At 42.2% G+C, this 17,505-nt stretch overlaps 1 protein-coding gene across 1 annotated transcript in view; it reads right to left on the bottom strand.

The window, feature by feature from the left end:
* Positions 1-17,505, bottom strand: part of MCCC2 (methylcrotonyl-CoA carboxylase subunit 2) — a 159,627-nt gene that overhangs the window by 45,800 nt on the left and 96,322 nt on the right. Inside the window, exons 9-12 of the mRNA XM_044276046.1 lie at positions 15,704-15,803; positions 15,424-15,519; positions 5,484-5,556; positions 4,549-4,625 (exon numbers count right to left, since the gene is read on the bottom strand). Coding sequence (XP_044131981.1) covers positions 4,549-4,625; positions 5,484-5,556; positions 15,424-15,519; positions 15,704-15,803 — 346 coding nt within the window. The remainder of the gene's footprint in view (positions 1-4,548; positions 4,626-5,483; positions 5,557-15,423; positions 15,520-15,703; positions 15,804-17,505) is intronic.

The following is a 17,505-nucleotide window of genomic DNA, read 5'->3' as shown; positions in this document are numbered from 1 at the left end:
AAAAATGGCTCAAGGACCTAGTCATGGAAACAGAAAAAAGATTTGTTGAACACCCTTCATGTGAGCATGAGGCGGCGTTGGTGATGGCGCAGACAGACTTAAAGGAACATCTACTTCTTACTAGTGTTGAGCGAGTAATCGATGAATCCCGTTATGGATTCCAAATTCCGTTATGATCCGTGGAAGTGGAATCCATAACGGGAACCCGTCAGGGCTGCCCGCTGTCCCCCCCTTGTATTTGCTATTGCAATTGAGCCACTTGCATGCTTACAACGATCTTCGGATAGAATAATGGGATTCCCCATGGGAGCCAGAGAGGAACGTGTGTCCATGTATGCAGATGACATGCTCATATATGTGGGAGATGAGGAAGGGTGTTTGGGCCACATAATGTCCTTTATACAGGATTTTGGAGACAGGTCTGGTCTCCGTATAAATTGGGACAAGTCTGTTCTGTTTCCGTTAGACCTGGTCCCTGCTGTCCTCTCCCTCGTGTCCACCCAGCTGCAGGTTGCCCACAACTTTAACTATTTGGGAATCATGGTTTCATCAAACATTGGGCATTACGTGAAAAATAATATAGATCCACTCCTGAACAAAATGTCTGAAAAAAATCTATGCGTGGTGTAAACTCCCAATGTCTGAAATAGGTAGAAGTAATCTCCTTAAAATGGTTCTTATGCCAAAGCTTATGTATGTTCTACATAACTCCCCTGTGTGGATTCCACAATGGTTCTTTTTTTAGAATACAAGGACTGTTTAGAAGCCGGATATGGCGTAAAAAACGGACCAGGATCCGGATGGAGACTTTACAGCGAGGGAAAGATGCAGGGGGGGTCTTTCTATTCCTAATCCCTGGCTATATTTTATTTCCTCACAGACGCAACAGCTGAGGGGTTGGGGGGAGAACTCAGGGAGAAAATGCATCTGCGCGGTTGATAATAGAAAATGACTCCCCTGTAGTCCTATTGGAAAATAGCGGTCTCTTCGACAAGTTGATGGGACATCCTACACATAACTTGATACATAAGGTTTGGCATAGGTGTCGTGACTTGCTGTCGATACAGGGCTTCACTCAGGCCACAGTTATCCAAAATATTTCGCCTGGAAGGGTTTTCACCTTGGGAACAAAAGGTGATGAGGTTTTTGTATCAGCTGCAAAGAGATGGTGTGTTTAAATCATTTGAGCTATTCAGAGATGTGTTTGGCCTCTCCATACTGCCTTTTATACATTTTTGCAGTTACAACACGCATTTCAGGCTCGGACAAGGTTGGTGTCGCTTACATGCACAACAGTCCCATTGCTACAACAGATTCTCACTACTGACTCCTCGAGTGGATTAATATCATCCATATATAGGAACTTGTTTGTGAGATCTGTGAAACATGATTCCTTAGTGGTCAAACAAAAATGGGAGGGGGAGGTTGGTTCTATCTCAGAGGAACAATGGTAAGCAGTGCTGGCATTGACACCTCAGTTATCATTGTGGAGGGCCAGTGTATGTCCCAATTGTTTCTTGTTCACCGGGCATATCGGACTCCATCCTTTCCGTTCAAGATCGGGGTTAGGAACGATGCCTCCTGCCCTAGATGTGGGGAGAGTCCAGCGTCCCTGATACACATGTTCTGGGAGTGTATGGAGCTTAGGACTTTTTGGACAGGCGTGCTCACTTGTATTAAAGACGCATATCATATTGCAGTCCCGCCTGTGTTGGGAATATTGGACATTAAAAAACGGAATTCACATCTGGGAGTGCAGCGTCTGCTTTTTCAGGCCAGGAAACTAATTGCTAAATACTGGCTTAGGCCCCAGCCTCCATGTGGGGCAGAATTTTTGAACAGAATGGGCAAATAGGAAAAAAGTGTATATACTAAAAGGCAATGCTTGGCCAAGTTTACCAAAATTTGGGACAAATGGGTAGCGTATAGGACCCTGGTAATATAGCCTGACATATGGATCTTTTGGATGTGGTGGGAGGAGTGACCTCAGAGATATGTGTAAGTTTGGAACAGGAGTACACGAGATCTGAACAGTCATGGGGAAGTGAGTAGGCGACCCGGAGAATTGGTGCTTAGTGAATGGTTTATCTTAGACAGGACAGGTGGGAAACTTATGCGTAGAGAGTTGGTAATATTCTTCTCTGTGCTTTGTCATATTATACCTGAGTTGGTGGGGTGGTGCTCGTCTCATCGCTGGTTGGGGGTGGTTTATGCAATGTTATTATATACTGCAGATAAAAGGGTATTTGTTTTAAATGTCCAACAGGAATGTATGTACCCATTCATGTATTCTTTGATGGGATGTATTTTTTCTTTTGTTTATGTACATTGGGAAAAAATTGTTAATAAAAATTATTTGATTAAAAAAACGGGATGCATTTATTTTTATCTAAAAGAAATTAGCTAAACAACAGGGTTTTGTCAGAAAATTGACATTCAACAACAACAACAACAAAAATGAGACAAAGTCGCAGTTTACCAGTGGAAATGTCACAAATATACTTCAAAAATTGCAAGTGTGGTCTGGCAGGGTTGGCTGAAATGGCACATTTCTATTTTAAAAAGTGAAATTTTCATGCTATTTGGTGTTAAAACGTTGCAAATAAAGAGAAATAGGCGAATAATCAAGTTTATATTTTAAAAAGTCACATTTTAAAAGTGGCATGCACCTTCTGATCTAGAGGTGAAAAAAAAAAAATCACCACTTTTGATTTGTAATGTTAGTATTTTTTTGGTGCAAATTACGCCATTATTAATAAATGTCCCCCCAATGGGTTAAAATAAGCTGCTGTTTCTAGCTCCTCTGAAGGTAATGAGAGCACATTTCACTCATTATAAAGAGATGAGCTATGAATTGATAGACTTGACAGATGAGCTTGCTGGTGGCACATTGAGTTTTCAGTGAAAGGGCACGTACATACAGGTTAATAAAAGTTTCAGTGGGTGTATGGCACAGCTGTTCCCTGAACAAACAAGTGGGGTGGCACTGTGCTCCAGTCAATAACACATGCTATTGTTCATTTAAGGGCTGGTACATTATCTGCTGAGTTGTCCAGGGCCCTTGAGGCTTATGCCATGGCAACCGATTCAAACAACTCTTTTCACATAAAGAATTCAATATAGTTCCTTTTAAGAGAAATACCTGAAAATAAAAATGACTTAGCTTATAATAATGCAATTTTACATAATTTCAAACCATAAATATAAAACGGATACCTACCTTCATATTTGCATTAGACCTGAGCAACGGTAGCTTGTTAAACCCTTGTATAGACATAATAGTGAGATGTTGGATACCACGTGGCAGTAAAGAACTTGATAAAAATCCAACCTGTCTGATTTCATATAAAACCTGCAGTTCCCCTTTCATTACTACGCTGCTTATGAAGTGGCGCCTGACTAGTAATAATGTATATGGGCCTGTCCAGCTAAACATCCCACCTCCATCATACACGTGCATTTTTTGCTTGATTGAGCTTGCTTGTGTTTTCAATAGGGAAAGACACTTCTTAAAGCAGCTCATCATTTGGGCAATTTAATGTACCCAATCGTTATTTCCCCCAAAAACTGTTTTCGGGGGTGAGTTGAGACATAGTCATCTGATCCTGCAGAAATCAGCCACGTCTGCCAGCTTTCCTCTAATGTGACTGCCCATACACTAGTGCAGATCCTTCATTCTCGCTGAGATAAAGTTTAGTTATATATTGTGTAGGTGCATCTGCAATGACATCTCCAGCACTTTGGATCCATACAGCAATGAAAGAGGAATATCAAGCCAGGACTCAGCAATGTATTTGAGACCGTCAGGTAAATCTATTCTAGTTTTGAAATACCATTTCCAAAAATGGCTCCATCAGTCAGAGCAGAGACTGGCCACAGAAAGCATTTCTTGCTCTCGAAGACCCAACGGGACTGACTTAAATGAGAATCATGTAATGTTTCCTTCTCCTTTTAATGGCACTGTAGAGAAACTCAACACTTGCTGACAGATTTCCCAGCAACTTACAGCTGATCTTTTGGGGTCCTAGCAGGAGGGATCCTTGTTATTAGTTTAAATTCAGGGAAAGGGGGGGGGGGGGGGGGCTTTCTAACTTAAAGGGGTTTTCTGAGATTTTTATACTGATGACCTATGCTCTGGATAGGTCATCAGTATGTGGTCAGTGGGGGTCTGACATCCAACCACCAGCTGTATGAGAAAGCACTGGCGCCTACAGTAGCACCACAACTATCTCCCTGCTCACCAAGCACAGCTATGTTCATTTGCTAGCAGCCATGCTTGGTATTGCAGCCAAGCCCCATTTACTTCAATGGGGCTGAGCTGCGCCAAGGCATGTGACAAATGAATATGACATCACACAGCCCAGGGAAAGCAGTGAGAAGGCAAATGCAAATGCTGATGCCTTCTCGAACAGATGATCAGCAGGGGTTCCAGGTGTCAGACCCCACAGATCAGATGCTGATGATCTATCCTTTTAAAACAATGGCCAAAGTGGACATGCAGTTGTGTTTCGGCGGCACTGTACAACACATATTCTACTTAATACTTGCCTTTTTTGCAGATTCTGAGAAAAGGACACCATTATTTCCAATAATACCAACTGGATAACCAAATATTCTTGCAAAACCTTTGAGATAATAAAAGAACCAATGTATTGGTGAAAATATTAACACTGCTAAAAAACCAAGAATATCAATATGCTTATCAATATGTAATACAAATCTATCCTTGATACAGCTTTAGGTGGGGGTTACATCATGTTTTGGCCACCCGTTTAACGTATATGTTGGGGAAAAAAGGATACAAAAGCGTAGCACACCATGCTTTTGTATCCTGCCAGTAAAAAATTTATATATTTTTTTACAATGGACCTCTATGGTGAACGGATGCCACTCTATGGCATCAGTCTGAGGCATCCGTTTAACGTATACGGATGGCAAAAACGTGATGTGAACCCAGCCTTACAGTCATAACCTGATGTAATAAGCTAGAAGAGAGAATTTACTGGGAAACAGATAAATTTCCACAGTACATTTAACAAACAAAAATTGCATCCTCATAGGGATAGCGGTATTATAGGACAGAATTATCTTTAACAAGCTAGCTATGTAGGGATTTAAAAAGGAAAGCTCCCATTTGCAGAGATTTTGATGAAGTATTTAAAATGTCTCCTAACAGATTAGGGTGAGACAGGGACAGCTTTGAAGAAAGTGGGATTGCTCTTGTCAGGGCGGCTATTCTGCTCGCTAGGCAGGAATCATTTTTTTTTTTTAGGGATGTATTAGGGAGGGTCAGGTTTTGACCCTTTTAATTTTAATAATAAAAGTTAAGTTTCTAAGGGTATTTTTTTTCTTTGATTTCTATATTCCCCAAAGCTATTATAAGTTTTCCTGAGAATAACGAATCAGATCCTGTGATTAGTTTGAAGCATGTAATATATATAGTAAGACAGACACTAGTCAGTTATCCGTGGTGTGTGCTGTACCTGTAACTAATGTGTCTCCATAAAGTGCTTTAAATTCATCAAATTTGCTTCCATCCACAATCCGAGCAATAACCTATAAAACAGAAACAGGAATCTTTATCAATAGTTAAGAATGGTAAAGATAAAATGCAAATGTTCATCACAGTCACCCTTGCAATCACTTCTTTGGGGAATTCTCCAAGAATTTCACATTAATATACAGTACCAGTAATGAATTAGATTTTTCGCCAAAAAACAACCTATCTACCGTACCTTCTAGAAAGTCATGTCCATGAACACCCACGCACATACACAGAAGTAGAAACGTGGTCCTCATTATAAAGAACATGGGACTGCTATCCCCATCTTCCAAAAGCCATAGTTATTTTTCCACTGACACAGCTGTATAAGGGCTTATTCTCTGTGTGGGTGATGAAAAAGTATTTTTTTTGGATTTTGAGATCTACAACTTCTGCTGACAGATGTGTGTGGTCTATTTTGCGGGATTAGCGGCAGTGTTATTTTTGATAATTTTTTATTCCATTTTTTGATAGGTGGGGTCCCCAATAAACAACAATTCTGGAACTGTGCATTTTCTTCTTAGAAGCATTCACCATGGGAAAAATAATGCATTTTTTATTTTTAATAATTAGGCTTTTTATATTTACAAAAAATATTATTAAACCTTTGTTTTTTCTTTGCTTTGTTTTTTAGAACAAATGTTTTTTATTGAATTTTCCAAAAGTAGAATAAAGCATTGTAACAAAAATCCATTAGGATTTATACATTGAAGTTTGTACAAATAAACAGTACCTATCTATTTAACCATTTATGACAGTTCTTATTTTCTCCAGTTATCAAGTAGATAAGTAAGAAACTATTATACTGTGTGAAGTAAATTACCAACAACGTCAGGTGCGAACCGTAGTAGGGCACTACCTGCTGTCGAACTTCAACATTTAGAAGATTGGAGATCCATATAATGTACGTCAAATAATGAAAACATAAGAAAAGGAAAATCATGTTAAATAAACAAATCTGTTCAAAGTACATTCTCAGCTACAACAAGAAGTGTTAGGGACTTCACTTGCTTGGAATAACCGCGTGAATGAAAGACCAGCATAATTTCCAAGAGGTCTCAAATTTAGAATAGGTATGATTCATATAAGCTCACATTTTCTTGTATGCACATGAGGTGTTCACCAGTGTTATCACTTATTGTATATGGGGGGGGGGGGGGGGGGGGGGGGGAACGGCAGGGGATTTCCAATATCTTGTTAATATCAGTTTAGTTGAAAGCAGAACATGTCCCACAATATAAACATGGTTTTTAACTGGGTGGTCCATGATTTTGTGGAACAATAGAGCTAATTCGGGGGTAGGATTAATACTTCTCCCCAGTACAGAAGCTAAAAGATCAAAGCTTTCCTTCCAAATGTGTTGGATAGTAGGGCAAGACCATAATATATGTAATATGGATCCCCTGCCGCCACATCCTCTCCAACAAAGGTTAGAAGTTCCTCGATATATGTGACTCAATCTGTCTGGAGTAAGGTACCATCTCAGCATTGTTTTGATAGCAGCCTCGTAGCGAGAAACACAGGTAAAAGTTTTAGATATAAAAGATAGTAAAGAGGACCAGCTAGAAATAGGAAATTCCCCACCCAGTTCCTTTTCCCACGTTATAAATGGAGCAGATTTTACAAATACTTGTTTGGAACTAAGTATAGCATATAGAGGCCGTAGGCCAATCGATGAGCACTCTGCTGTGTTCCAGAGGTCGATAACCTCCGTACAAGCAAATACCTGAAATAGGTCTTTAGAGTGTAAGAGATGTTGTATTCTAAGGTATTTCTAAAACTCTCTGTGTGGTATGGAATACTGATCATGTAAGGAAGAGAATTGCTACAAGTGGGGTCCTTCAAAGAGAAGCGTTATTGAAGAGAGTCCTTTAGACTTCCATAAGGCCAGGTCCAGATCAGAGATGAAAAAGGCTAGTGTCTCCAGTGGGGCATAAATCTTAGTTGAAAACTTAACTTTAGGCGCTTTGGAGTGAAAGGCTCTCCAAGCTGAGATGGAGAAAGAGGGGAAGCTTGGGAGGGTTCCTAGAGAGAGTGATGGGTCAAGGGCTGCTATAAGTAAAGCTTTAAGTTTGCATCTAGGAGACATGAATGTCTCAATCTGGATCCAGTGATGTTGGAAATCACCTCTCCACCACTCTCTCAGGAAGATCAAATTAGTAGCCAAGTAATAGTCGTAAACATTGGGAAGGGCTAAGCCACCGGATGTTTTAAATGTATTCAGTAATTTGCAAGCAATTCGTGGGAGTTAAGGTATCCAAATAAAGGTGTTAAGTAGCTTATTTATGCGGTGGAAAAACGATGTCGGAATAGATATAGGTACTGTCCTAAATAGATATAGGATTTTTGGAAGGGTCAGCATCTGGAAGGTTGCTATTCGACCCACCCATGATATTTCAAGTTTACTGAATTGGAGCATCTTTTTCCACTACCTTCAGGGGGAGATAGTTAAGACGGTATAGGAGTTTAGTGTTTTTAGCAACCTTAGTTCCTAGATATTGAACACATTCTGTCTGCCAGTCTAATTTGAATCTAGATTGTAGCTCTGACAGGGAGGAAGACTTGATATTGATGGGTAAGGCCTGGGATTTCCTTTCATTAACTTTTTCGGAATGGTGACTATGACTGCTGAGAGCATCTCCGATGGGAAGGAGCCGCTAGAGAAACCTTTCTGTAATGCTTCCTGCATAAAAGGAAGGAGGATATCTGAAAAGGTCTTATAATAACTATTAGAAAGACCATAAGGTCCCAGGGCTTTCTAGTTGGTGAGGTATTTTATAATTTTCTGGAGTTCATTAGTGGAGAGAGGATTGCTTAACAGGTCTAATTGTTCGGCTGAGATATAAGGTAGGTTAGGGGCTTTCAGGAATGCCTTAATTTCTGTCTGAGATCCCAAAGATGCATTTTGAGAGGAGTTTAGGTTATAATGGGTATTCCATTCTGTTGTCTCTGACTTTCTTAGCAGTGTGGCTCAGTTTAATAAAATTCCCTCTAATAAACGCCTTATGGGCGTTCCACAATGATAATGGGCATGATACTGATCCTACATTATGTTGGAAAAATTCACGTAGGGCAGTCTCCAAGTCAGCTTTATATGTCGGACGAGATAAAAGAAAAGTATTACAGCGCCAAAGGGAGGGGCATGGAGTTGCATAAGATTCTTGTATTGTCAGCATAATGGCTGTGTGGTCAGACCACTCGATTAGTCCTATGGTGGATTCTGAGGCAATTGGGATTAGTGATCTGGAAATCAAAAACAGGTAAATACGGGAATATAAATGGTGCGCATTGAAAAATATGAAAAGTCCCTTTCCTGTGGGTGGTGAATGCGCCAGATATCAAACAATTCTTCTGAATGTGCCCATTGCTGAAGGGTAGCATTCTTGTATCTAGAAGAGTGGGAGGCGTTGAGTTCTGACATAGGAGGCAAGGTATAATACCCACATGACCCTGTCTAACTTTATCTACTTTTCTATAGAGTTGTTTCAGAAAGCTGACTTGAAGCGTATTGGGAGCATATAACACTACAATAGTATAGTGGACATTGTTGATGAGGCAGACTAGAATAATAAGTTGACCCGCTTCGTTAATGATGCACTTAATTTGAGTGAATGCAACGGTATCCCTGAAGGCCAAAAGTACTCCCCTTTGTTTTTCAACATAATGTGATTGAGCGATAACCGGAAACTTGGGTTGGCGGATTCTGTGTTTGTCTTTCGCTAGAAGAGGAGTTTCTTGGGCACATAAAACATCCTCTTTAAAGGGACTCTGTCACCAGTTTCTAACCCCCCCTTTTATAACTATGGTTCTCTCCATGGTCCCCTTCTCATTACAAAGCTGTTGTTATAAGTTAAATCCGCCGTGTAGTTTTCATAAAAATCGCTTTTATCTAACCTGTCAATCTTCAGGATAAGGTGCCCAGGGCGTTTCTGATGGTCTGAATCTGCCGCTCTTCGCCGCCGCCGTTGGTGCCCAGCTCCTCCCATGATCCTTTCAGCGCCACCTCGATGTAATGCAATCCGCCTCCGGCTCTCCTCAGTGCCCCCTCCTCCTTTTCAAAGATCTCGCGCGTGCGCACAGGCCTGTGCCTGATGCGCCCGTGCGGACTTTTAGATTCTGCCTCGTGGAGCGAAGTGCGCGCGCGTTCGCGCATGTTCGCGCGCACTTCGCTCAACGAGGCAGAATCTAAACGTCCGCACAGGCGCATCAGGCACAGGCCTGTGCGCACACGCGAGATCTTTGAAAAGGAGGAGGGGGCACTGAGGAGAGCCGGAGGCGGATTGCATTACATCGAGGTGGCGCTGAAAGGATCATGGGAGGAGCTGGGCACCAACGGCGGCGGCGAAGAGCGGCAGATTCAGACCATCAGAAACGCCCTGGGCACCTTATCCTGAAGATTGACAGGTTAGATAAAAGCGATTTTTATGAAAACTACACGGCGGATTTAACTTATAACAACAGCTTTGTAATGAGAAGGGGACCATGGAGAGAACCATAGTTATAAAAGGGGGGGTTAGAAACTGGTGACAGAGTCCCTTTAAGCTCTAATGCCTCCTGCCATAGAAAGGCTGTTGTGGGGGGTGGGGGGGGGAGTTGTTAAGGCCTCTAACATTCAAAGAAATAAACCTAAGAACCATTGGAAAGATTAAGAAAGCTTAACCTGATACATCTCATAGTGTCACACTAGGGATGATTTGGGCCTTTCAAGGAAAGAAGCCGTTGATGCAGCTGAGAGTGAAGAACGCCCAACTGAAAAACAAAATGATAAAGGCAAAGAAAAAACAAATAACAATTATAACTAACCAGCGCAAGTAGCTGCCGCAGAATTTTGGGTAAAGTCCACACTAAATTGTCAAGGCACTTATCTCAATTTTTGATCATCAGAGATATAAAGCTACAAACACCCAAACGTCCGAGTGAAATATCACACAGCCCTCAATGATTGGTGCCTCTTCCAGATTCCACCACCTGCCAATCCCGAGCAACATGTTGAGGGTTCTTGGGGGCCCCATTCAGAAAGTTCGCTATGTCAATGTTCCATGATGATAAGAGGGCTTTCTCCGACTCTACCGAGCTGATGACATGTAGGGATCCATCTTTGTTTATCAGAAGCTTGACTGGGAATCTCCAGCGGTAAGAGATTTTATGCTCCCGCAGGGCTAGGGTAACCTGGGCCAGCTGACAGCGTTGTTTTAATGTGATACCAGATAAATCAGCATAAACCTTGATTGATATGGAGCCAGGAGAGTCCCTTTCTTCCTGGAAGCTTCTAGAACTTGTTCTTTTACGTGAAAGAAGTGAATCCTTGCAAGGACATCCCTAGGTACTGTAGTGGGAAGATGATTTGGACGCAGCACTCTATGAGTCCTATCAATAATCAACTCTTGAGCTGAAAGAGAAGGCAGCAAAGATATTGTTTGAGTTCTGTATTGGTGATATCCTCCGAAATACCCTGGAATTTGATATTATTCCTACGGGATCTGTCTTCAAAGTCACTAATTTTGGCTTTAATTCTCTCTAAATCCTCCAATAGATCATTGTGGGTATCCTCTAGGTTGTTATGGGAAGACACAAATTCCCCCATCTTGTTTTCTATATGGGAGACACTGGGGATCAGACCCTGTATGGTATATTTGATTGGGCTAAGCCATGACGGTAAGGCTGCATGAAGCGATTTGCTCACCTCCAGGAGCATATCTTTAAAGTGCCCGAGGCAGGTTGGTTGGAAGCCTGGAATGGATCCAGATTAGGGGCTGAATACATGGGTTCTTCTGAGGAAGTGTATTGTTCACTCACCAACTGAGGGGACACTGAAGGCTTCTGGAATCACGGTTTCTGTTTCTCAGGATTACCTGTGGAGGACGAAGATGGCGTCTGCCACGTGGGTGAGCGCTTTGCATGGCTGAGACCTTGTCTGTCCGCTTGCTGCTTGTCAAGTTCAAGAGGCTTCTGCTTCCTCCTTACTGTAGCTGTCAGAGGTGAGCGCACTTCAGGGCTCCGTTCTGAGTCTGGGTCTGCTGTAGGAGACACCGCTCCGCCTGGTAAGTTGTTCCGCGGGAGCTTTGCAGGGACGCCGGGGAAGGAGTAGTAGACTGCCCTATCTGCCGATCCCGGTCAAAATAGAAATCTAATTTGCCCTGGTGTCGTCTAAGTCGCTTCCCTCTGGTCCTCATGCGGATCAGACGTGATGCAGCCCATTTAAGATTACTTCTGTGCAAGCTGCGAGTGATTTGAAGTCACTGGGTGCAGGCGCTCTGGGATCAAGCGGTCATTAACCTCGGCTGCTTAGCCACGCCCCTTACTTTGTTTTTTAATTGTTAGCCTCCTTAAGGGACTTAAATCTTGTTTGATCGCTTGTACAATAACCTGCAGTATTTCTTGGGATTGGGAGTTAGGCCTCTTGCACAGGACAGTATGGCTTTTTCAGAATTTTGCGGTCCGCAATAAACACATCTGCAAAAAAATTCGGATGACGTCCGTGTGCATTCCGTTTTTTGCGGAACGGAACAGCTGGCCCCTGATAGAACAGTACTATCCTTGTCCGTTATGCAGACAATAATAGGACATGTTCTATCTTTGAACGGAACGGAAAAAACGGAAGGCATACGGAGTACCTTCCGTTTTATTTGGTGGATCCATTAAAATTAATGGTTCTGTATACGGTCCGCATACGGGACGTAAACTGGAAGAAAAAAAAACGCACGTGTGCAAGAGACCTTAAAGTGCTGCTTGAAAGTTTTTTAACCTTTCAGAATTTTCCATATTTCTGCACAAATTTAACCTAAATCTACATCAGATTTTCACACAATTCCCAAATCAAACAAATTAGTCAAAAATATTAGACCTGATTATTTATTGAGGATATTGATCCAATATCACATGCAGACAAACAACTTCAGACAGCACTCCAATTAAAGGGAACCTGTCACCTGGAAAACACATATTAAACCAACCACAGTACCTTAAAGCATCCCCAAGTGTGTTGCTAATCATGATTTTCTTTCCTCATATTTGTTAAAATCGCTGTTTTAATGTCTGTTGGCGCCTTCTCCAAGTCAGGCTTGAAGTTAAGGGGGCAACGGCCTCCTTGCTTCAAGGCACGATAAGCCCGCCCCCTTACCCCTCCTCTCTACATTGTGATGGACATCTTGCAGTGATGCCGGGACCGCGCTCTTCTCGCGTATGTGCCATGCGCTGCCTGTTACAGCGCGATCCCAACTCAAGTGTTCTGTGATATTTCCCCTACCTGTGAAATTTCCCTACCCTCGTCACTTCCTGTTGTGACACGGATGCACCGGACATGACGTTCCCAGCTTTGGAAGGAGGTGTGCCGCGCCGCGCAGGCGCACAACGACAGGGTAGGGAAATTTCACACCAGAGTTGGGGAGAAGGGGCCACCTAATGCCTAATATGTTTGACTCATTTATTTGATTTGGAAAGCTGCTTTTTGAACTTGTGTGTAGTTTTATGTCAAATTTATGAAGAAATACAGAAAATTTTAAAGGGTTCACAAATTTTCATGCACCATTGTAACTCTGCTCCTGGATATTGCAGAAGGAGATTTCTGCTGTATAACAAGGAAATAAAACGGTAAAATGAAGCTTCTGTGAAACGACTCCCTCCCTTTTCCACAAATCATAAGTAATAATGTTAAGAATGAAAATGACAAGACGCTGAAGGAAATGTTTATCTGCAGGTTACGCTTACTCTAATAGGGGACCCGTGAATGAAATGCGGAGATACTTTGAAAGTCTGGTAATAGCTGTTCTCCCTGTTTGTGAAGCAGCCAGGGTGAATAAGATTATATATTTCTCTCTGAAGAGACTGCATACCATGCTTCAGATAAATTCGTAAGTGACGTAACAGACGTAAAGTCTTTTTTTTTTTTGTTTTCAACTTAATTTCAATCATTTCCATATTAGTCTTGCACTGTTGGGGCTGCAATTAAAAGAAGAGGTATATTTTCACACTTCGTTAAGAGCAAAGAAGTAGTGTAAGGCATACAAATGCAGATTCAGTAGCAAGAACCTTATGGTTTATCAGTGGAAGAAAAATGGCAGTGTGCCTTATGAAGAGAATACTAATGAACACTTCCATTATGGATGTGCTCACTAGTACACAGTAGGACCAGGTGCTCAAAAGTACTCTCGACCCTCTGGTCTTCTGCTGGTGCCACACGCTGTGCTACGACCTGATATTGCACAGCGTAAGCACGCATTGTGACCATCAGGTCACAGTGCAGCTCGGTGCCGGCAGAGGACTAGGAAGCGGTGAGTGCAGAAAAAAAGAGCGCTATATCTGTGAGTGGCAGTGCCGTCTGGAGCAGGAGAGGTAAGTTAATTTATTTATTTTATGTCTGATCTGAGATCTGATGAGGAATGGGAGTCTCATTTGTGGTCTGATGAAAAATCTTATTTTCCTCCTCTAAAATCTAGGTGTGTTTTATGGGCATAAGAGGCCCATAAAAGAGAGTGGGAGCTGTGTCCCCCAATGAATGGAACAGAAACAGATTTTACGGTAAGTACAAAAATCTAGTTTTCTTATCCGTATCATTGGGGGACATAGGCTTGACCATGGGACGTTACAGAGCAGTCCCAAGGGTGGGCATAACAAGAAACCCTCCTGCCAATCAGAGAACCGCCGTCTGCAAAACTCAACGCCCCAGAGAAGCATCAGAAGACGCAAAGGTGTGTACTCTGTAGAATTTGGAAAAGGTGTGCAAAGAAGACCAGGCAGCCGCCTTGCATACCTGAAGGGCCGAAGCCCAATGATAAACTTCCCAAGAGGCTTCTACTGCCCAGGCAAAATGAGCACTAACGTGAAAGGGTGGGTCCCGGTCACTGATGCAGTATGCTTCCACAATGGCCAAACAAATCCATCGGGAAATGGAAGTTTTGGACGCAGCCAGTCCTCGTCTGGCCCCTCTGGAATGACGAATAGAGAATGCGTCCGTCGAAAAGATGACGTCTGGGACAGATAGATGCGAACGGGTCGTACCGAATCCAGAGTGACGGGTCCGGACAAAAGGAAGATAGAATGATCTCTTCATTGAGATGGAATGCCGACACAACCTTCGGAAGGAAGGACTGAACAGGGGGAAGGACTACTTTGTCCTGATGGAGGATCAGGAAGGGGGACCGACAGGAAAGAGCCGCTAGTTCCGACACCCTACGGATGGAAGTGATTGCCACCAAAAAGGCCACCTTGTAGGACAGGAAGCGAAGGGACACCTGGTGCAAAGGCTCAAATGGTGAATACTGGAGAGCGCTGAGCACTAGTTTAAGATCCCAAGGATTTAACGGAGGACGGTAAGGGGGTGCAGTGTGTGCAACTCCCAGCAGAAAGGTCCTAACCGCAGAGAGCGAAGCCAAATTCCGCTGAAAAAGAATAGAAAGAGCTGAAATTTGCCCTTTGAGGGAGCTAAGAGCCAGCCCCAAGTCCATGCCCGACTGCAGGAAAGACAAAAGTCGTGGCAACGAGAAATGAATTGGAGACAGCTGGTGAAGCTCGCACCAACTAAAGTAGGATTTCCAGGTCCGGAGAAGTGGAGTGAGGAGGAAGAAGGGGGGTGTTTGGGCCAAAAATAGTCACCCGTCTGGCGTGTTCTGCCCCCCTGGTTCCAGCCGGGTCACCACCTTTGGTATGCAGCCCTTTGGGGAGGCCCGCTACATCGGAAACAGAGGGGACTTATCAGCAGACCTAGTGACAACAGCTATACCCATGGTCAAGCCTGTGTCCCCCAATGATCAGGATGAGAACACACATATTTAAATCAACTATTTATTGGGTCCCAAATTTTTTTTTCATTAGATTCATAAATGATATTTTGTGCACTGTAACATTTATAACATATTAAACCAGGTTAATCTTAAACGTATTACCTCTCGGACATCAAAATTCTTCTTTAAATTGTCACCAACAATCCCGTACAACTCATCTGCTGGAAAGAGTGGATCTTCGGGCTTTTCAATAGTCATCTAAATCAATCATATAAAAAAAAAAATAACAATAAAAAACACTGAACAGGAAAACATCATCTACAGCATAAAACACATAAAGCCATGCAACATGTGGTCTATTTTATATTTTTTTATTCTACTTTGCATAAATATTCAATTGAAAAATAGCAAATGAGGTGTCCACCAAACATATGCAACTTACATCAACATTCTTTTTGTAGTTCAAACTTCTCACTGTTTTCCGAGCCAGATGAAGAGCATGGTTGTCATCTATTGCGTAGTGGTCGGTCACACCAGATTTCCTGATTTAACATAAGAAAAAAAGTGCTAAAATGAGTGTTCAATTACCAATGCTTTGCCATTGGACTAACTATAAAAAACTACTCATCGAAATGGCATCGCCCAACCCCCGATACAGACAAGTATATGCAAGTTGCATTTATTGTTTTGTCTTTTTTATTTATTTTGTACTGTTCCTTCTATAACTTAGCATTTGATCACAGTCCTTAAAGGGGTTGTCCAATTACAAGAACGTATCCCCTATTCTGAGGGATTGTAGAGATCTGACCAATGGGGCCCCCACCAATCATGGGAATAGGTGTCAGAAGCCCCCAATCAGAAACAACACCTTTCTTGTATAATCAGACAACTGTAACTGTAAAAGGAGTTACATCCAGCTGAAACCTGCAACAATCAGCTGTTATCTCTGGAAGCAGCAGTAATTTAATGGTTACCCATGTAAAGTATAAACACCAAAGTGAAAGCCACTCTGAGTGTCTCACCACCCTGGCTTTTTAGTAGAGGAGTCCCAAGCAGGTGATCCTTTTTATGACATCCATATGCCCTAACAGAGGGTCGTCTTTGTGAAATATCCTGTTATAGGCTAGGGCTGAATAATAAGAAAGGTGATCAGAAAACTGCAAAGAACAAACTCCTTTAATAATCCGATCAGTCAGTATAGGTGATCAAACCCAAGGTCAGGCAGGGATTTACAGACATAATACAGATTTATTACACTTGTGTCAAATTTACCTAAAGGTGAGCAAAAAACAGATGCAACCGGCATATACAAGTTTTTTTGGTTATTTTTTAAGGAAAAGCATGAATTGATGTCAAAGAGATAACGAATATGACATTCACTTCATTGTTTCATTGGAATTCAAAGAAGTGTAAGAGGAAGAACAATGTCTGAAGAGGAGTTTAAATGGAGTCTGTCAGCAGTTTTGGCCGACTGCTGACAGCGCTAGGTATAAGCTGGAGAGAGCAGTACAAATAAACAGTTTGTGGAGCTTTTATTATCAGATTAGTGTGAATATGAACTTTTATTCTGCTCCTGCAAGTGACGAAGAGGCGGGGCTTTGCTGTGAAATGCTCTCTACTTTGAGGTGATTCACAGTCCCTCCCTTCTGAGTGATCGCTGAAGTGGTCTCCTGGTTGGATGCTACAGCTGTCACTCAGAGCACATGAGGGCCTCAGAAGAAGCTCAATGCAGACAATAGTTCACAGTGAAGTCCTGCCTCGGGCACTGGCAGAATAAAAGTTCTTATTCACACTACTCCTGATAATAAAAGCTTCACAACATTATGTTTGTCCAGCTCTTCAAGGGCCCCAACCTAGTACTGTCAGTGGTTTAACATGGTCAAACTGCTGACAGACTCCCTTTAAGAGAAAATCGACTTTTAGCATGATACCATTTTTAGTTTCGCCACTCTTTGCTGATTTATTTTATAACATATCTTTATAGAGAAAGCTCAGAGCTTGGTTTTGAAGGTACACTGTTCCAAATCACTGTATACCAAATCAAATTACTGTATACTATTGAGTTCTATATAGCTATTGGTCTATCTATGCCACTCAGTCACACCATTCCAAAGGACACTGTCAGAAGTCTTGTGGTGTCTAGAGGGTCCTCCAAAATATTAGGCTGGTGGCTTTAATGTTATGGCTACTCGTATATATTGACTGAGAGGACAAACAGTGTGTAAGTAATTTTCTTCTCTTGAA

Source organism: Bufo gargarizans, chromosome 1 (genome assembly GCF_014858855.1).
Source record: "Bufo gargarizans isolate SCDJY-AF-19 chromosome 1, ASM1485885v1, whole genome shotgun sequence".
In the NCBI taxonomy this organism is placed as follows: domain Eukaryota; kingdom Metazoa; phylum Chordata; class Amphibia; order Anura; family Bufonidae; genus Bufo; species Bufo gargarizans.
This window is presented reverse-complemented; position numbering and strand designations above follow the sequence as displayed.